General features: G+C 32.2%; 2 protein-coding genes across 2 annotated transcripts; one reads left to right on the top strand and one right to left on the bottom strand.

Annotated features, from left to right (window-relative positions):
- Positions 1 to 893: 893 nt before the first annotated feature.
- Positions 894 to 4,234, bottom strand: LOC125067676 (dolichol kinase). Its single transcript, XM_047676391.1, has 9 exons — positions 4,109 to 4,234; positions 3,762 to 4,012; positions 3,465 to 3,682; positions 2,820 to 3,008; positions 2,530 to 2,739; positions 2,354 to 2,428; positions 2,085 to 2,265; positions 1,901 to 1,978; positions 894 to 1,550 (listed from the first exon to the last, which is right to left on the bottom strand). Exons 1-9 carry the CDS (start codon positions 4,231 to 4,233, stop codon positions 1,402 to 1,404), a joined length of 1,476 nt encoding a protein of 491 aa, XP_047532347.1. The 5' UTR covers position 4,234; the 3' UTR covers positions 894 to 1,401.
- Positions 4,235 to 5,119: 885 nt separating this feature from the next.
- Positions 5,120 to 23,381, top strand: LOC125067586 (aldehyde dehydrogenase, mitochondrial). The gene is made up of 11 exons (XM_047676225.1): positions 5,120 to 5,277; positions 13,654 to 13,802; positions 17,032 to 17,128; positions 18,979 to 19,147; positions 19,524 to 19,672; positions 20,149 to 20,251; positions 20,380 to 20,556; positions 21,043 to 21,161; positions 21,448 to 21,612; positions 22,040 to 22,174; positions 22,954 to 23,381. Exons 1-11 carry the CDS (start codon positions 5,176 to 5,178, stop codon positions 23,122 to 23,124), a joined length of 1,536 nt encoding a protein of 511 aa, XP_047532181.1. The 5' UTR covers positions 5,120 to 5,175; the 3' UTR covers positions 23,125 to 23,381.
- Positions 23,382 to 23,383: the final 2 nt, after the last annotated feature.

Raw genomic sequence — 23,383 nt, 5'->3', positions numbered from 1 at the left:
TGTTTAATCAATAAACCATTTTATTTAAATTTAATAGTAAAATATAGATAAGATCCTATTCACCTTACGGATTCAATCTTATTACTTACTTACGTGGCTATGCATTTGGCATTGTCATGTAGAAGTAGAACTATACACAAAAGTAGTCGCGGATTATTAGTAGTTTTCAATTTAATTTTTCCTGTAATATGACTTCGTAAATATTATAATATATTCACTAACTAGAGTATTTATCTCTAATGCAAAATCTTATATATTTATGTTCTATGTTCTGAATCTTATATGTTATTTTATTTGAGTGTATAAATGTTAACTTTAATATTTTTTGACAGACATGCTTGAACGTTTTTAAGTCTTAAGAGAAAATAAATTCGTTGTTAAACTTTTCTAAAAACATTATAACACTATGAAGTTGAAAATGAGAGGAAAGATCGAATGATAAATAAAGAAGTTTACTATTTTAAAATGCTGTAAAACGGAACACAGCAGATTTGTCTTTTTTAATTTTCTGTCATCAGAAAATTTACATTCAAAAGAAGAAGGCAACAATTGCATACATAAATGCTAGACAAAGTTTATTGGGGATTGAAATACAGTAGAAATTCGTAAATTACTTCAATTGAGAGTATTAAGTTACTGTGTTGAAAAGGAATTTCATAACTATTTATCCGAACCAAAGACACAATTAATATTTTATTCATGTATGAATTATACAGATAAATGGACATATAAATAATTAATTAACTAACTTTTTATAATAATATTTGGTATTATTATAATATCACAAATTTTATATCAACTATTATTTTTTTTGTTAGTTTCTATTTTTCATCATTAAAATATAATATTGAAGTTTTTGACACTCAATAAAATATTTGAAAAACAATTAGTTTATACAAATATACATATAGATTTAAATGTATTTACAGTTCAGTTATACGTTTAAATTATAAAGGTAGATGGGACAATTGACAATCGATGACCATATGTACTCTGACAGATATTGGCAGTGTAAAAAATATAAGACATTATATTGATTCATCCATCCTGCAAATCGGCATTCAGCAGTCAGCAAAACGAAGCATTGCTTCGAGGTACCAACCAAAGATAACTTCCCCAAAGCCGTAGCAATAGTTATCATACTTCACTTGCTCTTATGCCATTTATTTGAGGTTGCAAATGATGTACTTTTTAACAATGCTAAATATGTATATGATTTGACTTACGACCTTCTATATACGGTAACTGGGAATAACTGGGAATATTTTTTCTGATAAGCTGCTCTTCTATCACCGTTCTGATCTTATCTGATTTATTAATCCATGAGCTTTACATAATAAATTGGCAGCCGGGTCCTATGGCAACCGACAGAGATGGGAGGGTACTCTCCTCCGAGGTGTGCTAGCAGAGCAGTCGAGCGGCCTGGAGCGCGACGAGCGCGGCGAGCGGCAGCACGAGGTTATCGACCTGCGCCGTGCGCGCCTCCAGCCCCGCCGCCGCGCACGCGCACACGGCGCCGCGCAGCAGCGCGTGGGAGTTGTGCAGCACGCCTGATCATCATACATATTGTCAACTATACTGATAACAATCGCTCTTAAATCTTTTTATTGAAATTGTAAACAGAAATCAGTATCGATAACTTTCAACGTCCGTTTAGTACGTACAATTTAACATAACCTCGTACGTACAATTTAAAATACTCGCTCAAATGACTTAATAAGTGAAATATCTTTACATTTTTTATTTTATTTTATTATTTGTTACAGCCCATGTTTGTAATGTGCGCGTCATAATCTTTTTTTTAGGAAGTTTTTTCATTTTACTCTTTCATATGTTATGTATTTAATAATACTTGATAAGAACAATGGGAATAATTTAGGATTTCTAAGAAATAACTTACCAAATAACTCCAAGGCGTATACAGTTCCTATCTGTGAAAGAACATTAAATATTGTGCCCTCTAATGTTCTGCTACTATCTGCAAAAGAAATAAAAATATTTTAAGACATAGTTCCTTTATAAGTAATGAGTAATTTTTTATATGAACAAATACATGTCATGTAATTAAAGACCATTTATGTCACCTGGCCATTTATTAAATCCAAATCTGGAACCAAACCAACTTGCGGCCGTGTCACCTATTCCTATGGATAGCACTCCACTGAGCAGCTCCAATTGCCTGTCCTCTCGGTTAGGCACTACCAGCAATGGAAAAGCCAACCCAACATATAGATATAGTGGGGTCATTGCAAACAGGCCACAATCCTGTCAAAACAAACATAGATTAAAGTAAATTATATAGTTTTAACAAAAGTTGCAATATATTTTTAAACCAAAAATAAATTAAAAATACCTTTTCATCACTGTAGATTAAGAAGGCAGACTGTAGAGCTGAAGATATTGGTTCTATACCTGATTTTCTTAATGCCTTAAAGAAAAAGATTATTTTTTGTTAACTGAGCAACCATATAAAAGTATCTAAGGACAATAAGATAATAACAGTAATCAAATAATTAAAAAAATAGGAACCTCTACAAATATCAGAACTCCGAGGCCAATTCCCGCTGCGAATGTCATTAAATATATATCAAACATAATCCCAGAGAGAAACACAAGGGAGGCTAATACGTGAAATGTCTTCCTTGTGACTGTACTCGCTTTGATCGCCAGTTTAGTGCGTACAAGTAATGCACATATTGCCAGTATCAATAATATTAGCCAGAATATAAATATTTGTACCTGATGTCAATAAAAAAGTTTCTATTAATCAATCAATCTACATAGTTCTTTTAGTTTACATGAATATTATTATTGCTTACCCGATTTTGCTTCACAAATACATAATTTAATATTATGGCCACAAAATTGGGACCAAATAAAGAATGTAAAATGAGTAATACAAATACAATGGCTGATCCAACAATGTATATGAGTGTTCTTAAATTTCTTTGTGAATCTTTCAGGAAGTACAGTGCTGTAACAATTAATCCCACGGTTGATAATATTGTCTGAAAATATTTAAGATATATAACAAAAAAATGAACACTGAAAACATCCTTATTTCAGAATGAAGTATTTTGTATAAATAATTGCTGCTTTGCGTGGCAAGTATTTCTTCTTTTTTAGGGATAAGATGATAAGCTTATAACTCCACCCACCACCAAAGAATATGCAGCTTTCCCCAATGTACTCCTTCATCACCAAGCATGATAAAGTATACACATTTAAGCACAAGACTATTCAGTAATGCGTAAATGTGTTTATTATTGATTTCATAATGTAAATATGTAGTATAGGAAAGATTTACATATTTTTTCTAATGTAAGTAGTATGAATTAAAATATATATATATTTTTTTTTTGATATATTTGTTTAATAGCATTTTTTTTTAAAAAGGAACAAAAAACATAAGTAGCTTTTTTTTTAACTAACTCATAAAAATATAAATTCTAAAGTATACTTACATAGAAAATTAAACTAATAAATTCCATTTCCTTGTCATCACTGTGCATTTCAAATAGGAATTTGATTACAGACATTACAGTAAACAGAACAATGCTTTGGGACACTATCATTGCTTCACCAACAGTGAATGTCTTCTGGCATTTTGTTATACATAGTCGAAGCACCCATGCAAAAAGTATTGTCGATGAAAATGTTACAGATATTGAAAATAGTAACCCTGCAATAAATCCCATATAATTAATATAAAATTGTCATTATAGTTTTGTAATGTAAAATGTGAAATGTTTAAAAATTACCTTGTCCTAAACAAAAATTTAAAAGCACAGCAGATATTATGCTAGATGCTAAGCATCCTGCATAAATTGGTTCTTTCAAAACAACACTTGATGTCGTAAGAAATAATATGAACAGTACACAATAAAATAATAAGCCAACGGATATCAGGGATGTTATTTTATATAATAGTGTAACATTATCAAAACAAGTGTAAACCAGTAAAACTGTGGGCAGTAAGAGGTGGCACCATAACCCATTACTATTAGCTGGCCTGTAAAAAATAAATAAATTCAGGAATTCCTTTCAATGCCAAATATTTCATGGCTCAACCAAGCCAATGCTTAGTTAAGTGAAAGATATTTCTCACCTTGTATTTATATTTGCTTCTTGTAAATTCATAGAAATTTGCCTTTCTATACATTTTAAAGGCCTAATTAATTTATGTTCAACTTTAGATAAAATTAAGTCAAAAAAAGTTAGAATTCTTGTCATTTTAAATTTTTTTTTTCGTAACAATTATTTTTATATTACTTTCATAATATCTCATTCGAAATAAATAATAATTTAAATAAAATCACGCAATCCATATATGCTCGATATAATTCATAGAACTGAAGTAAAGATCAAAGTCTAATAATATTATTAATTGATATCTGTATATTTTATGTAATCTTTTCCGGTATAATTAACAATTACAGAAATATATTTTCAATTAAACGCTGTTGCAACATGTATTGATAAATATTTAGTTGTCACTTGTCATTGTCAATGTCAGTAAATTGACCTCTTATGGTTGGGATGACTGAAAAAGCCAAATGCTTTAACTTGCGTCCACGACACTCGTCATGAGCAGTTGAAAACGATCATTATTTAATACAAAAATACTAATTACACTCGAGAGTTATTTTTTGCCTTATATCTCGGCGTTTGTACGAAAATTTACTAATGAAAAAGCTATAAAAATACATAAATGCCACTAAAATGCTATGATTCCGCTGCTCCTTCTTTATCGCCTTAGAATGTAGATACATACATATTTTATTATTATAAAACATGTATCTAATTATAAACAATGAAAACCCAATATTTGGTTCAGATTAAATTTCAATGGTGAACAATATAGCTAAATTATTAGCAAATTGCAAGGAATATGTATAAGGTTATTTATTTTTAATTTTTATTCTCTCTTCGATTGGAATAGAAAAAACAAAATACGTAAATAGAATATACATTCATTTTCAAGAGTCAAGATACTGACAACCGTCAAATCATGGGCATTAAACCATAAACCAAAACATCTGTCAATTATCATTTATGACTATATAGCATTAGTGTATCTGTAGTAATATACTCTATAGTCTATTCATAATTCCATATTGCAATTTGCATTAGTGTTTGTTACAACTTGTGAGGTGTGGACGTATATCAAGGAAAATGTTGCGGAATTTAAATAAACTCGTACAAATACAAAAAGCGAAATTCGCCACCGCAGCAGCTCCGGCCCCTCATACCAAGCCAGAAATTTTATACACGGGGGTATGTTGTATTTTAATTATGTAATTTAAAAGAAAAAATATTTTAATTTACCATCCTTTTTAGTGTCATTGTTTTTCAATGTTTATAGTTTACAAATCCTTTTGATATAGGGCAATAAATTGGAATAGCGATATGATTCAAGGTCAAAGTTCTCATATATTTCTGATTATTCATTCTGATTCTATTTCTAGTTTATGAAAACGCGTATCTGCATAAATTTATTCCAAACACAATTGTCGTGTTTGTGTTAGTCATATTTAAACAATAAATGTAATGATTATTTTGTTTTTATTCACCAATTTGTGTATAAAAAAATTACCTAAATCTTAAATTTTAGACTTGTGTAGATCTAATTTAATAATAAATGTAGTATTTAAGGAATACAATTTAAATATATCTTATTAATTAATGTTTCTTTTCGTAATATCTAACAAGAAAATATAATATTGATACAATTATTATTATATTTTGATTCGTTGAAAATAAACTATTTAAATATTTAGAATCAAATCACCTTTAAATCGTCATTTATTAAGATCTTAATAATTAATAATAACACGTGTTACCATTGCTGGTGATAGCTTCCAGCAAATAGCAATGCATTAAGAACCGGCAGGAAGGAATGTCGGCAGTTACGATTTAATACAACAATTATTTTAATTGCTTGCATAAAATGTATGGAAACTCGCTATTAATTTATCTTTACGCCTCTTGTTTACACAATTGATTGTTAGTTTTATTAAAATAGACAATGTTATTGTTGATATACAGATTACACAACATACATATTATATGTATACTTTATTCCAATGGGAATAGGAAAGAACCAAAACAAACCGTACTTTTCAATATCACAAGTGTTTTGTTGATAAGTCCGCTTTATGATTTACTACAAACAGTTCTTGATTAATATATCTTCACTTTTAATGTAACAATATTTCACTTAACTACGTAAATCCACTTAATTTGACTTCCAAAGTAACGAAAACAGTTTTGCCGACATTTAAAACGCCATTTTTCGATGATCGAACATTTAAAATGGAGGCCTCACTAAGGATGTTCGCTAAACGAATGGGGAATGAATAAATTTATACAGATAAAAAATATATTATTTTAGTTTTAACATACAATTTAGATTTTTTTTTAAATATATATTTATTTAAGTGGTTATAATATGGATTATAATATAATATAGAAAGTTAGATAATGTTCAATAAAAATGTTATTATTTTATATAGTAAGGTATAGACAAAAAATTTAAAAGAATTAATTTATTTTAAAAGAAATAAAAAATCTTAAAATATAGATCAGTTTTATGCAAAGCAACACTTAATTTATAGTTTTGAAAATAATACAAGGTAATGAAAATAATACAGTAAGATATTATTCGGAATTATCAAAAGTTTTTTTCTTACGACCTGACGGATGAGACGGCGGTCTCATTAGTTATTCTATCAGCATACAGAATATTTTATACTGCCGGCTTAAGCTGTTGGCGAGCCGGCGTGATTTTCGGTAGTGAAAAATAAATTATTAAATTTGATAAAAATTAAAATATATGTAGAAATATATTTAAATATTTTGATTTTGAGTCATAAAAGCGCATTATTAATTTATTATATTAAAATTTAAAGTCGTAATTTTTACTCTGTATATCACGTGACCTAAAACACTAGTCGCCTTGGTGAGGCGTCAAATAGGCAAAAACTGTCATTTCAATATCACCTGGTACTTCCTGGAGTTTTAATGCTAAGTTTTAATGCTTAATGTATTTTATACATTACATTCCAACTATACGATTGTAATTCATTATTTTCCCTAAAAACACCAAATATTTATAGCTGTTAACGTTGAATGCGTACCGGTCGTACACACACGATTGTTGTTTTTAACAATCTTACGTCATCAAAATGACTGACAGTGTTTTTGCGGGAATAAAAAAGGTTTAAAATTAAATTTAATTTTATGACAAGAAAGCGTGTTTATTTTGCCGAAATATATTTTTTTGTGGCTTGTTATTAGGAAAATCAATCAATCAAATAATAGAATACCCAATTAAATTATACAGAAGATGTTATTAATATATTATTAGAATTTTACCTGACGCAAGACAACAAAGATAACAAATTTTATAAAAAAATAAACAGTGATATCGACTTGCCGTTGATAACGATTTGGCGGGCAAACTAAAACGTCGATTAGCTTATTCATACATTGCAAGCACAAATATGATATTAATAAATATCAATCTACCCTAGCTTTGGTATAATATCGTGTTTTTTTTGAAGTCAGCAAGTTAGACACATTTTCTATAGTCCCATCTTATCAGCTGTTAATGATTAAGTTTAAAAGTTGTACCTATAAAAAAAAACCTGTACATAAATATTAAAAGTTATTCTTAAACGGAACTGGTTAAACCTATTCCAATCGAAGAAGGAATAAACAAACCTTAAACTTACTTCATCATCATCATCATCCTCGTCCCATATTCGTCCACTGCTGGACATAGGCCTCTCCAAATGCACGCCACTGTGGTCTTTCTTCGGCAACTCGCATCCAGAAACTTACTTATTCCATGATCATCTTTATCGTCGATTTCATAGTTCATGATTAATATCTCTTTAATTATAATACAATACTATTTCTTAATAACTTATATCTACTTTAATTTTACTTCCAAAGTTACGATAACAGCTTGGTCAGCGTTCAAAACGAAAATTTTGCAAATTATAGATTTTGAAAATTATAGATTATTCGACCTCTCATATGATATCGCGTCAGTTCGATGGTTTGAAGTATACCAGGGGCAGACTATGTTATCTATAAACCCTTTAAATTTACCGAACCGGGAGTGATAAAGAATTGTACGAACACGTGAGTCTTAACCGAAACATTCAAACCCAAGTTTTGATGTGATTAACTCTTTTTGTATTTATAATAGTCATTTCGTATTCAGTGATGAAAGAAAACATTAGGAAACCCGTATGGGTCGGATGAATCGAATTCTGCTACTCTGTATCTACTAACCCGCGCGTGTGTTATACTTGAAAATTGTGGATGGTTGTCTGTTATTAATAATATTTCAAAACAAATACATAATTCATGATTTTTTTTTTTTTTTTTTAATATATTTCTATGCATAACACAAATCTTATATTGGTATGAAGTGTAGGAAGTGCAGAAAGAACTTTGTAGGTGTGTCAAATATCAATGATTATACAAATTATAGCTAGCTATTTATAGCTTATTTGATAATTTTATCCTTGTATATTTTATTAATCGTCGTTTAATTTATTGTGTTGACGTCGTCGCCACGTATATATGTATATAAATACGAAAATGTAAAATATGTTTTCATATTAATATATTATGTGAAATTAAATCCTAGATTAAAATAACTTGTCGCTTAAATTCGTCACGTAAAGGAGCCTTCGTTCTAATTTCTAAATAGTAAATATGGCATCTCAGATTTGATGGTTTCAGATAACTTCGTTTAAAATGACTCGATTTAATTTATTGTGCACTCAAGATCGAAAAAATCACTACCATTATTCCGTTTGATATTGCTTATCATATAATATTTTCAAAGTCGAGACTATATATATTGGGGTTAACCAAACGTTAGCGCGATTCAGAAAATTGTTTTCTTTATACAAATTTTCAGTACAAACCTTCATTTAATTTATTACGGCTTAACAGATATCCAGACCTTTAGTTTTATTCTATGCCTTATAATAATGACTCTACTATATAATGCACTAAATAGTTCATGATTAATATACCTTTCTATATTAGAACACTAAACAACTTAACTACTTATGTCCACCATGTGCTGGTAAGAGTTTACGTGCCTACTTGAACATGGTAAAATGTACAATTGATTTTACTTGTTGACTTATTTATTTTGAAATACAAAAGTATTTAAGTGTATTGTTAACACTAAAGTTATTGTTTTGTTGATTACTAATTACACTATATTCTAACTATTAGTACAGAGTCCTCTGGCAAAGATGCTAATCTAACAGCCGTCTGACGTACTATCAAATATAATTAATCAAATACAATGAAATTTAACCATAGACAATTATACTACTTTTTATATTCTTAACGTCAATAAGTAGATATTATAATATATAATCCTGCGACCCTGTCGGTATGTATTGGCGTTGTAGCGTCCCGCCAAATTTACTGTTTCACACTCAAGAGTAAGGTACTAATCATGCACCTACAACTACAGCGGTAATTTTACTAAAATACTGTGTTCATTAAGCCCAGCAAAATAGGATTCATTGCCTATTTCAAACGGGTTACAAATCGATTGAATATCGTGGTATCTCACTGCCATTTATGTTTGTCAAAGACGAAAAAACGATACAATCACGAGACGATACAAAACTGCGTCGTATTATAACTTGCACTAGTATTAGCTAGTATAAGTGTATTATCTATGACTAGTATTACTAAATGATGACGTTGTTTATAACCGATTTTGGCCAAGACGGTCGATCTTAGTGGAGCCAATAGCCAACTGCGTAAGAGATTTTAGTGTGCAAGTGTGTGTGATAAGTGTAACTTATGAGTAAGAGGGAATACCTCATTATTTTAATATATATTTAACAGCCTATAGGACTGAGTTGTCTATAGAGGTTCGGTAGTCGGCAGTGTGTGCACTGGTAAGTGCTCAAACTCCCGACACTCCAGACACGGGGCTGCTACTGACAGAAGGGCCAATAATTTTTTTTTCCGACGCAATCTGTTTAATTTTATTGCAATGCGCATGGGTGATATTTTTGTATATTGTTTAGCGAATATGCTCATACAAAAATGTACTGCTATATAGCGTTCTGAGTGTAATTTATTTTTATGAACGATCGCAAGCTTTATGTCCATAGGTAACAATAGTATGTTTCTGCGTGTTAATAATCAAAAAAATTAATTTAAGTATGGACAACAAAAACAATTCCATTTTATAACTCGATTCAAATGATATTGAATACGTAAATTATCTAACGCGACTAAATTATGCTCTTTTGGGCTTTTCTTACCATTATTGTCATAAAATATAATCATTGAGTTTTGAGCTAAAACACTGCTTCATAATTTATTCTCCTTTAAATTGTTTTCATAAATTAGCTATTTTATTTAAGTGGTAAACTTTAAATAATATGAATCTGCATTCCATTGGAAGTAGGGAAAAAGATAAACGAACCTTAGTATTTTATACCTCATGCGATTTGCTTATAACTCAGCTATATTGTGCGTTACTAAGAGTTTATGATTAATACATGTATGTACTTATCTTTATTTATAATACAACACTATTTCACTTAACTACTTATTTCCACTTTAATTTTACTTCCAAAATTGTGATAACAGTTTCGTCGACGTTCAAAATGGCATTCTTTCGCATCAATTTGCTGTCAAATGTTGTATATTTGGTATTTTTCTTCTTATGGTTGGAATAGAGTTCTGGTACACATACAATATGAATATAGATAGTATCCTAGTTAGGTAATTATCATTTGAAATTCGTATATAATTTTTTTATTTTATATTTATTTACTAATTTAATTAAAAACATATTTTTTTGCACACGAACGTAATAAAAGCAATATATCCTGTTTTTTCTCTCACCTGCGGTTGAGCATACTTGACGTCGTGACGCGTCGTTTTGTGAGACCTTTTATGAATATTAACATCATAACAAATAAAATGTGGTTTATTGTGTTATTGTTTCTTATTATGTTTCTTTAATAATATGACAATTTGGTTCTGTATTCGCCAATTGTCATATTATTATTATATTTATATTTGTTGTTTGGAAACATGTAGGAATCTGTATCCATAGTCAAAAGGGTTTGTGTAATAATAGTACATTATATATATTCGCTTCTACATACAGTTCAGTTTAGATTTTTCATGTGCCTTAATAATAAATAAAATTGCGTGTATGAGGGAGGTAGGAACCCAAACTAGGTTGCCCTATACTATAGGGCTCCTAGCTTATCCATTAGGATTAGGAACTATTTATTTAATTTTACAGTAATACGGAGAAAGACCAAACTTTAGCTATATACTATCAAGTAATAAGTGCTCATGATACAGACGTGCCTTCCTGCAATTTTTCGTTAACTGATAGAGAATTTTTTGAGCGTTATAACTTATTAAAAAATGTATATATGACGTATGTACTACCAAAACAATTTACACAAAATTGGCTATTCCGTAATTATCGTAAGCTACCTGTTAAGCAAACATTGTATTTATACAGCCTTCTCTAAAAATATCCATGGAGTATACAAAAAAAAAATGTACTTAAAATATTTTAAGTAACAACTTCAACTTGTTATTTACATCGGTTATATAATTTTATTACTTTGTATGTATTTATTTACACAACTGTAGTTACAGATAACATTAAACCTATCATATAAAGAGTGGTTGGATAATTGAAATACATATCTTATCAGATTAAATTCGTTCAATCGTTACGTCCACAACGTTCGCAATTGTACTAAAAGAATGTCACTTTATCGCAACCGAATCCGAACCGAATCCGAACCGAATCGAAACGTAGTCGTTGCCGTCTAGCGGCTTACTAGCACAAAAAGATCGTTGTGCTAGTAGAATAGGAAAGAGCATTGTAACTATTGTAAATAAGAAATTAAAAGATAGAAAAAAAAAGAAAGAACTGTGCTCGAAGGCTCTGATTGAGCCATCTCCATTACTTTATTGGACAACTAGGCGCAGGCAAAAGTTTCATCCATACGTTGTTGACATACCCAAAATTCGAACTAAACGGTTTGACAGATCGTTTTTGATGAGCGTCGCCCAGATTTGGAACGACCTGCCTGGGTCTATTTTTCCTGATAAGTTGAACTCTGGAGCCTTTAAGAGTAGAATGAACAGGTTTCTTTTGGATGGGCGTGTACCACCTTCGGCTTTATCTACACTTTCCATCAGATGAGATGGAAGACTAACGCCTATTCCATTACAACTATAAACAAAAAAAATAGATTTTTTGTTACAAATGTTACGATTCAGCTAAGATTTATTTAGTGAGGAATATAATTGGGATCTTGTTACCGTTAAAAATTAGTAGAATTTCTCCAAAATCAAAATAATGGCTATATTTTTAGGACATGACTCTTAGGAATAAACATAATTAATAAAATCTTTTATTAAATTTCATTTAAATGCATGTATGTACTTACATGCATTTTCTAGTATTAAATAGAATTAGTAACGATCATTGTATAGGTTTATAACGCCAAGTTTCCGACTCCGACAAATTCAATATATCCTACTTTTGGCAAGATATTCTTTTACGTAATAACATAACGCACATATACATTATTTTGTTTGTAATAACATATAAAACAACACAAAAATGTATGTATCACTACATCATATCAGAAGATCAATATAATATAATAATTTTTTTTTTTAGTTTTATGATATTGTTATTACCTATTAATTGCTTCATAGGACATCGACGAGTTTAGGTTGGTAGAAAGCAATGTCCTTTGTGCAAAAGGTTATCACATTTACAGCGATAAAACTATACATAGTTATTTATATTACTTTTTCAGATTATTTTTTGTACAAGAAAAAAAAAATCTTCTTTTCAGTCCTCTTATTATATATCCATACTAATATAAATACGAAAGTAAGTCGGTCTGTCTGTTACTCAAACCCGAGAAGAACTGGTGAAGGGACCATAAAATTGTTAATATTATAATAATTTTCATTCCACCCTCACCATACAAAATTTATGAACGTTTTTTTGTGATCCTGATGTAAATTGTACTACAAAATAATGAATGAACCTGTGTAGTCAGGTAAAAATGGGTAACTTAAGGTTTGTTTGTTCTTTATATTAATAGCGTCCACGTCACAATTTTTGTAAAATTCATTTATATTTTTACAAACATAGATTAAGTAAGTAATCAAGTATAATTAATGTACGGAGAACTGACAGTTAAGAATTTTGTTAACTCGCCTAACTAATATTAATAAATATGTTTAATTAAACTACGTCGTCAAATCGATTAAATTAGGACCCGATTAATCAAATTATTGTACTATGAGAATTCATATTATTTAAAATTATAAGACAGATCAGGCTTGACAAGTTTCGACCGACATTATTCCGCATCATATATTTCCGTATTTTTTATAAAAGGGACCCACGTCCCACGTTTAAATAGTTATGTCAAAAGTTATTTTTCAATTACAATTACTTCCTGTATATTAGTACCTACTCCCTGTATGTAATCCAAGGTCCAAAGTTAATATAAGATTATATATATAACTTCATACCACTTTACCATACAAATTAAAATCATAATATACTAAACTGATTTCTTTTTGCAGCTTTTCATCAACAACGAGTGGGTGAAATCTTCAGATGGACGAACATTCCAGACAGAGAACCCAACGAACGGAAGTATAATAGCGGATGTACAGCAAGCTGGTAAAGCTGACATCGACAAAGCCGTTGATGCAGCCAAGAAAGCCTTTAAGTGAGTCAGAAATATGTTTTAAGTAAAAGTAGCGAGAAATTGTTCCACTCCTGGAACACACGACTTTTGAAAATAAGGTTTGGAGGATATATATCCTAACGCTGGTTTTTTTCAATGTAAATGAAAATAATTATTTGACACATGTGGGTTTCCTCACGATGTTTTCTTTCATCGCCGAGCACGAGATGTGTTATACACTTCGACAGCTTCACCGCTTTTTAAGACGACATTTTTTTTCTCGAATTGCCAATGCATAGCAAAGATTTATTGTACCTCGGCCGAGGATATTTGTAAAATAAATGATAAATAAATAAACCGTAATTATTAATTATAAAGCATGAAAGTATTGTTTTATTATATTATATATTTGGTACTTGCCATTTTCTTCTGTAGTTCTTGATCACTTGCAGGACATTTTACGAGAGTGTGTGAAGAACACATTCATTTTCGTTAATTACTATAGACGTTTTTTTCTCATTTCAACAAGAAATAATGTCGCTATATCATTAGTCTTTTTTTTATTGATATCTGTTGGCGGCTGAGCAAATTGGCCACCTGATGGTAAGTGGTCACCATTGTAAGAAATATTAAACTGGAACTGGAATGTTTTAAGTTACACTAGCTCACTCACCCTTCAAACCGGAACACAACAATACTGAGTACTGCTGTTTGGCGGTACAATATCTGATGAGTGAGGTGGTAGCCTGGTAGGTAACTAACCTACCCTGACGGGCTTGCACAAAGGCTTACCATCAAGATTTTTTCGACATGTACGTTATTTTTCTACATGTATGTTTTATTTACAACGAGATTTTTTTATCCAAAATTCAATTTATTTCATAAATAACTAGTTGCCGACAACGGCTTCGCTCGCAATTTAGAGGTTGGTTTTCAGGTATTAGGCATATAAAAGTAGTGTAAGGAACCCTTGGAGTTCAAGTTTGCTTTGTATCAAATTTCAGCAAATTCGGTGTAAAATCTTATTTATAATATTACTATAAATAATTATTTATCTAAAATGTCCACTTTGCAATCGCCTTTATAGTTGTTAACATTGCAAGATGGATTAAAAATAGAAGTAGGGAAAAACAAGAGAAGCATTTCGTATTTACTTAATCGTCTTATTCAAAAATAAAAATGTTAATTTTGTTATCTAGAATTTTTTGCCGCAATAGAATAATATATAATAATTTATGATTCATAGTGAACCTCATTGGTTGCAAATTAGACTTCCGGGTTGAGTCAAATAAAAATATTTTATCTGCGAAAGAAATCTCAATAGCTTCTCGATGCTACTAAATTACGGTAAGTTTTAGAATTGATTAGTACATTTCCACTCAGAAAAGATATTTCTGTACAATAGAATAAGAATTCACCCATATTTGCGCATACGCTTACGGACTATACCAATATCCTGCGCAGTTGCCTAGTCTAATATTATAACTATTGCCATAGCCTAAGGTCGTCTAGAAAACATTATCACAGCTTATCAAGTTAGCATACTGATAAATAAAAACAAACTAGTCTAGATTCAACATTAAAAATGAGTAGGCTGACATGAACTCACTCAAGATATACATTTACAAAATGATCTCGGATAAGCGGATAGGTCTACTTTTTTGTTAGTCTCAATTCAAGGTTACAATAATAGCTACTATAAAATTATTTCTTATATCAATTATTCAACGCAACGTTACTCGTAAGATTGATTTTAGTTGGCATATTGTTGCTAATATATTATGTTAACATAATTTAATTGTGTATCAAGTACACAGCTTGATAACTATTCGTTACTACACAGTACTTATTATGGTACAAGATTTTGATGAAATACATAAATTAAACCAGTTTATAACTTATAAGTTGAAGTCAGGCAATTTGTAGTAACAATATTGTAATCTGTTTCGTAAATTTGAACCTTCAAAACAAACAAAATGTATAGTTAAGTGTGAGGTTTTTATGAAATCATAAACAAAAGATAGCCAATAAAAAAGAACCCACACGACAGTTGGAACTTACTCGAACTCTGTTTAGTTAGGCTCGAAAAACGGGTTGGTCGACTCGACCGGGATTACAGACTAATGGTGTGGCAAGGTGTGTCTAGTATGTGCGAAAAGTTATTTTTCTGGAATATCAATTCGATTTATATACAAATTAGTTTAAAGTTATTCACAATGAGTCTGTGGTCAATCCCCCCCGCTTTATTTGTCAAATTAAAAAAAAGGCATCAATACGAATGAAGTACTGAAGTACAATAAATACAATTAGAAATACAATTTCAAATGGCATAATAGATGGTGGATAGAATCAGTTATATTATTTGTAACGCCTGGGTCGATCGGTACGATCTTACCTCAACACATTATAATTATCGCCTCGTAGTTATGATTTTTTTATGTTCTTATTAAATATCCACAGACTAAGCGTCCGTGCGATTGTTTACCTTTATTATAAATATATAAAGAAGTAAAAATAGAAATCGTACATTACAAGTTTTAATTCTAATAGCCTATGTGGATACAGTACCAGCATTAGTTATGATATTTGGAGGAAAAACATCTATAAACATTTTTATTATAAAAATCTTTCTTATCCATGATAGTTAAAATTAAAATAACAAATGAATGACTAAATTTAATCCAAGAGCATTATTTTTATGTGATATTTCTTTGTTGTCTAGGTATGTATAATGTATATGTAGCTTCGTGTCGTTGGAATGCTCCGTGTACGTACTGTTGACTGGTAACTAATGTCGGTCCGTGTTTAATTTGTTGTTATATTATTCATAGTTTTTATCGTTTATTTGTTATGAAGTTTACATTGAGTGTTCTTACATTTTATATTATATATGAACTAAATACTAACCTACCAGTTCTGGGTTCACATGGATACAATAAGGGTTTTGCATACAACTTTAAGATTGAAAAACAAACATGAAAAGATAAATTCTTTTTTCCGCCTAGGAAAGTTGAAATTCCCTGCCTTTCAATACTATAATATTATATAAATTTAATATACATACAAACTTTCCTCTTGAAACAATCTGTTTATTGATGAAAAACGAATTAAAATCAGTTGTGTGGTTTAAAATATCTTTGTTTTATACCATGGAGATATATCTAGTTCATGATTATGCATGAAACAAATTTTATTCGTACATTTATATTTTAATCTTTTGTGGTTATATATATTCAGAATTTTTGAGTTAAAAGCATTTTTTTTCCAATAGATTGGGGTCACCATGGAGGCAGATGGATGCGTCACAACGAGGGTACCTCCTGAACAAACTGGCTGATCTAGTTGAAAGAGATAGGGCTTATATGGCTGTAAGTTTGATTATTTATTCAATTCTAAGATAAAGTTTTAAAGCCTACAAATGCGTTATGTATATAACTTCCTTACGATGTTTTCCTTCGCCACTATACACGAAATAAAGTATAAATACAATTTTTTTTATGACAATATAACAATTTTGTTCTGTTATAAGTATAAGAGTTATAAGTATTCTCTTATAACAGAACAAAATTGTTATGTTCGGTTAAAAAAATATATGTATATCTCAATTTAATAAGTAGGTGAATATATCATATAGGTATTTAGAGATACCGATGGTCTAGCTGGTCTAGTTTGACAAATCATTGAATTTATAATTATTCAAATCATCATCATAGTTATCTGACACAGGATAAACTTGTGTCAGATAACGATAGTGTTTGATTAGAAATGCGTATTTAATTATTTACACTTAACGCTTTCGCAATTTAATGGTGTAATCTTATGTATTAATAGCGTATGCCGATTTCTGTCCCAGTGATTATTTATGGGACGATAGCTGCACATAAAAAATTTTGAAGAGCTCCAGCCGTAGATGTGCAAAAAAATAAAGAGGATTCTTGATTGTTAATTATGATTTAAAAAATAATTAAATTTAGAGAGCGGAAAGAAGTTACTAATATAAAACATAAAAAAACTAATGTAAATCGTGCGAACGGACGTCGTCAGCTTACAATGAAATTAAATAAAAAAAACCTGTCATAGGTTTCGAAATTTGTAAAAATCTGTTGAGTAAAAGAGAAGCTATAAGTGCGACTTACTAGTAATAATAATTATTGTCCATTACGTTTACCATTCGTGATCACGTTCGTGGCAAAATACATACTCGTATAATAGGTTATATGGGTATCCTGCAATGATGTAGATTTTAAATGAGCGTGTTTATATTCCCAATTAAAAATGGTCGCGTTGTCATCGTATCTCGTAAACGATGTCATTTGCAATCGCGTTCAATGTTATCAGTCAGTTGAGCGAGCGATCCCGATGAACTTACGATAGCAATTATTACGTGATCTTGATTAATGCACTGTCACCTCGCTTACATAAGTATATTTATTACACTTACTATTGGAAAATTAATATTTATTTTAGTGACGGTTCTATTAGGAGTTGTGAAGTTTTTTACAAGCTACATAGATTCTAAACCATAACTACAAGTGTTTAAAACGAGATATTTACGATGATTTTTATTTGGTGGAACTCGATATTTCGACATTACCTACGAATGTCTTGTTCACAAGACTGAAGTTTGCGGATAGATATTGACGGCATTAGAAGTGTCCATATCGGACTACCTCCTTTCGCGTACGTTTGCTGCACTGGTCACCACTACCATTGTCACTACTATTATCCCTCGTGTTATTTATTTTAGGTGCACTCGACACTCGATCCCGTGTTTTGCAGATGAAACTAACCGTATCAATTCGCGATTTTTTTGTATTATTGTTCGAGGGCTTGCATAACTTTATCACTGGATTCCATACTCTCGACATTTGAAGTCCATCCTCCCTATTAAAATTACTATATTTAGTCATTTCAATGGCTTCTCGTACCAGTCATGTATGCAATGGCGTTTTGTCGCGAGTATCTGAGCATTATGAAACTCGATCTAATGGTTCGGCTCGGCTTCCATAAGATGTGCCTCGATGACTGATTTCTTGGTATCTTATATAAACCATAACTTTAAAAAAAGTAGTTTGCAGTAGAAACGAAGTCGTAATTTCAATTTAAATAACATTTACCAATTAAAAATTGGAGTGTTAATATGTCCATTTATGCACGAACTGTTTATATGGACTAAACTTAAATTATATTAAAATAAACCATATTCTATTACGCACAGAGTCTAGAAACCTTGGACAATGGAAAGCCGTACCTAGCAGCTTACCATGGCGATTTAGCTTCGGTAATAAAAAATCTGAGGTACTATGCCGGCTGGGCGGACAAGAACCATGGAGCAGTGTTGCCAATGGATGGAAAATACTTTGCCTACACACGACATGAACCTGTCGGTGAGAAATATTTTAGAAGAAAATTAGAAATAGTCTAATATATCTTAAGGACTCTATAAATATAGTCTGTTCTATAAATATCATTTTATTAACTATGGCGCTATTGTGGTTATAGCATAGCGACTGTTGCTATCAAATATTTGTTATGGATTGATATCAAATCAAATCTAACAAAAATAAATCAGTATTACGGACCTTTGCAGTAGCATAATGCTCCGTAATACTGATTTATCGACTGCAACATTCATCAATCCGCAACTATTATTTGATAGCAACGGTTGCTATGCCATAGCGGTAATAGCACTACCGGTAACACTTATTATATATGTATGCTATTTATATCAAATTTGTGAACGTGTTATATATTTTATTTCAGGTGTCTGCGGTCAGATCATTCCCTGGAACTTCCCGCTGCTGATGGCTGCGTGGAAGTTGGGTCCGGCGCTGGCGGCGGGCTGCACGGTGCTGCTGAAGCCCGCTGAGCAGACTCCGCTCACGGCTCTCTACCTCGCGCAGCTCGTCAAGGTGACTGTCAAATTATTTTTTTCCTTTCATCATTCAATCAACAGTTATTTCCCTTGTTGTTGACATTATTGTCGTCTAATCTTAGTCATAAGTAATTAAATTTCAGGGCAAGTAGAAGGGTCGCGAAGATAATGCAATTGTATTAAAAGTTAATGTTTTAAATAAGTTCCATGTTAACATTTTACTCTGTGGTAGGCGGTGGCTTTATTAAAGCCCGTCTGGGTGATAGGTACCACACACTCATCATTTATTCTACCGCTAAATGTGGTTATCACTTACCATCTGATGGCCCACTTAGCAGTTTACCAAAAAAATCAATGATATTTTATATAGTTTATAAATATATGAGTCAAGAAAGAGAATCACATAAACAATCTCACCAAAATTAAAATCGTTGCTACGCTGCCTTTAATATCGTTCATTCACTAGCTCATTCATCTAACATTCATTTCATTGACCAAATTACCGTTTTGCAGGAGGCCGGCTTCCCCGCGGGAGTCGTGAATGTGGTCCCGGGCTTCGGGGACGCCGGCGCGGCCATCGTCGACCATCCCGACGTCGACAAAGTCGCCTTCACCGGTATGTCGCATGTATAACATATAGAAAAAAATGCCATTGGTATGCACTTGTAGAAACCTTAGTTTACTAAATATGAATACTGCAGACAGGAGGTAATGAAGGCTACATATTCTCATTAAATATTACAGGTTCGACGGAAGTGGGCAAGCTGATCCAGCGCGGCGCGGCGGGCTCCGTGAAGCGCATCACGCTGGAGTTGGGGGGGAAGTCGCCCAACATCGTGCTGGCCGACGCCGACCTGCCCTACGCCGTGGAGCAGTCGCACATGGCGCTCTTCTACAACATGGGGCAGTGCTGCTGCGCCGGTCGGCCATACTCTTTAGCCCTCTGCTTTTAAATTCCAAAACCTGTCGCCATAATGACGAGTGAATTTCGTGTTCGTAGCGATCATGTCGACCTGATAGTCTGAAGACATTCGAACAAAATCATTCAATTATATACAAGTCAATAGGGCACTGTGCAAGTCCGCCTGGGTAGGTTCCCACCCACTGATTAGGTATTCTGCCGCCAAACAGCAATACTTAGTGTCGTCAGTGAAACTACTGGCACAGGGGATACAATATCTTAGCTCCCAAGTTTGAGGGCACATTGGCGATGTAAGGAATGGTTAATATTTCTAACAGTGCCAATGTCTATGGGAGGTGGTGACCACTTACCTTAAAAAAACACTTCCTTCGCCTATCGGCTAAATACTTACATAACATTAACTTAATACAATGATTACGGCAATATAGACTAAAATATTACAGACTACAGAAGGTAAAGGTTTGATTGCGATCTCGTGTGCGCAGGCTCGCGGACGTTCGTGCAGGACTCCATCTACGAGGAGTTCGTGGCGCAGGCCGCCGCGCGCGCCTCCCGCCGCGTGGTGGGCGACCCCTTCCGCGCCGACACCGAGCAGGGCCCGCAGGTACCCCACGCAGCCGGCGCTAGGCGTGTTTGCGCACGCGCATTCTAGTCTGAGCTGGAATCGACCATTGCCGGTTGCGTTCCGCTGTTCTGAGGAGTGTCTCGGAAAGTGGGACAGTTGTACCAAAAAATATATTTTTAATAAATATGCCCTCGGCTTTAAAATCAGCTTATGCCAAAGGATATAAAATTCCCACGAAAGAGTATACCGGATTTTGTGCTTAGGTTGCCCGAGGCGACCGATATCTAAACCCACACTCTAGCTGCAGTAACGTTTCCTCGTCCAGATCGACGGCGAGCAGCAGGAGAAGATCCTGCAGCTGATATCCAGCGGCCAGCAGCAGGGCGCCCGCCTCATGTGCGGCGGGAAGCGCGGCGGCGACACCGGGTACTTCGTGCAGCCCACCGTGTTCGCGGACGTGCAGGACCACATGGACATCGCGCGCACTGAGGTGCGTGCTGCTGTTCTACGTTTTTAGATATATAGATAAAATTACGTATATATCAACAACACTGTGCTTTTTTTGTCTGAATCAACCGGTTCGATTTCGGGCTAAGAACGAGTGAGGTAACTTAAAACTTAACAAACTTAACATGCATTCATCGGATTTAAACGTAATTGTGAATATTCACAAACTTGCAATGAAGTTTAATGTATTGATCACCATATTCTTTTCCCAGTACAGAAGAGCTTTGGTCAGCAGCAGCAACTTTATTTTTAAACATAAAATTAAAATTTCCTTAAGATCTTAATATTTATAATTCCTTAATTTAATCTGATAGTCGATTCTTCATATAATATTTTTCCTTACATTTTGAAATAACTTACAATTTTAGAAAAATATCGTTTGCAAGTAAATCTATTTATTATTTCAACAGATCTTCGGCCCCGTTCAGCAGATACTTAAGTTTTCACAACTAGACGAAGTTTTAGAACGTGCCAACAACAGTGAATACGGTCTGGCCGCTGCTGTATTTACCAAAGACATTGACAAGGCTAACTATCTCATTCAGGTAAATAATATTTCAGAAGAATATAAAAAATAAATTTTATTAATTATAAGTAGAACGAAATGCGGGTAAGTGTTGTGTATTTTTTTTATTTGTAAGACACATTCAGCATAACCGCTAACCTTTTTACTACCATCGCTGTAATATTGCGGGTTTTAAGAAAAGTACACCACGCGTCTCCCACGTAATATTACGCAATGCTCATATCACAAAAATAAACTGGTTTTTGTTAAATGTTGACATTGTCAACTATGTTTGAGTATTTTTTATCTTACTGGAGTATTTATAGTAGTAGTACATATATTTATTGATTATGCTCATTTTGGTATGATATACATACACAATATTTTGTTAACAATTATTCATCATATATAAAACAAAATTTGTGTATTTCATTTTATGTAGTTTCAATAAAAATATTGTTTCAAAAGTCTCATATTTTGAATAAAAGTATGTTTTAAGAGCGATAGTCTCTATTTTCACCATCACTAAGCGAGTGCGAAACTTTATCTCAATTGGTTCCAATCAATGTTAGGTTGGTTCAGGATCATCCAAATAAGCAACCAAATGTTCTTATTGAAACTTTTTAACGTACTATTTTCTCGCGTTTTTGTTAGTCGTCGTATGTTATTCATAAAAAACCAGCCTATAGGAAGGCAGGACACTGGAGTTCAAGCTTGCTACATTAAATTTTTTTTCCAATTTTATTCAGTAGTTCAGCCGTGAAAGAGTAAATTAAAGTTCTAAGAAATGTATTCAAAAACTTTATTTATTACTTCCAGGGGCTACGCGCTGGAACAGTCTGGGTGAACGATTATAACGTGTTTGGAAACCAAGTACCCTTCGGCGGATTCAAGCAATCCGGTATCGGACGCGAAAATGGACCCTACGGTATCAAGAACTACACAGAAGTCAAGGCGGTAGTTGTCAAACTAACCGAAAAGAATTCATAAAATAATAAAAAAATATATTTAGTTACGGAAATTCCTTGAAGTGATAGAATTGTATCGATTATAGCATTTGTAATGAGTAAGAATACTATACTGAATAATTTCGTTTTAAATGAGCACAAGTCTTCCCGCTATGTTTAAGTAAGATTTTCAGAGACTGTTTAACAATAGTGAAACTATTGCCATTTATAATACTTGACTTTAGTCATGAATAACGTATATATTTATATGTAAAAAGATAAATAAAACATATTTCCTAATA

Source organism: Vanessa atalanta, chromosome 12 (assembly GCF_905147765.1).
Source record: "Vanessa atalanta chromosome 12, ilVanAtal1.2, whole genome shotgun sequence".
Taxonomy (NCBI): domain Eukaryota; kingdom Metazoa; phylum Arthropoda; class Insecta; order Lepidoptera; family Nymphalidae; genus Vanessa; species Vanessa atalanta.
The sequence above is the reverse complement of the archived record's forward strand: the minus strand, read 5'-3'. Positions and strand labels throughout refer to the sequence as shown.

Coding starts and splice junctions, on each gene's coding strand:
- LOC125067676 (XM_047676391.1), bottom strand. CDS start 4,233: ATGACAAGAATTCTAACTTTTTTTGACTTAATTTTATCTAAAGTTGAA. Junction 3,683..3,761: donor AAATTTTTGTTTAGGACAAG/GTAATTTTTAAA, acceptor GATTTATTGCAG/GGTTACTATTTTCAATATCT. Junction 2,266..2,353: donor TAATCTACAGTGATGAAAAG/GTATTTTTAATT, acceptor TTGTTTTGACAG/GATTGTGGCCTGTTTGCAAT.
- LOC125067586 (XM_047676225.1), top strand. CDS start 5,176: ATGTTGCGGAATTTAAATAAACTCGTACAAATACAAAAAGCGAAATTC. Junction 13,803..17,031: donor GCAGCCAAGAAAGCCTTTAA/GTGAGTCAGAAA, acceptor TTTTTCCAATAG/ATTGGGGTCACCATGGAGGC. Junction 17,129..18,978: donor GAGATAGGGCTTATATGGCT/GTAAGTTTGATT, acceptor TATTACGCACAG/AGTCTAGAAACCTTGGACAA.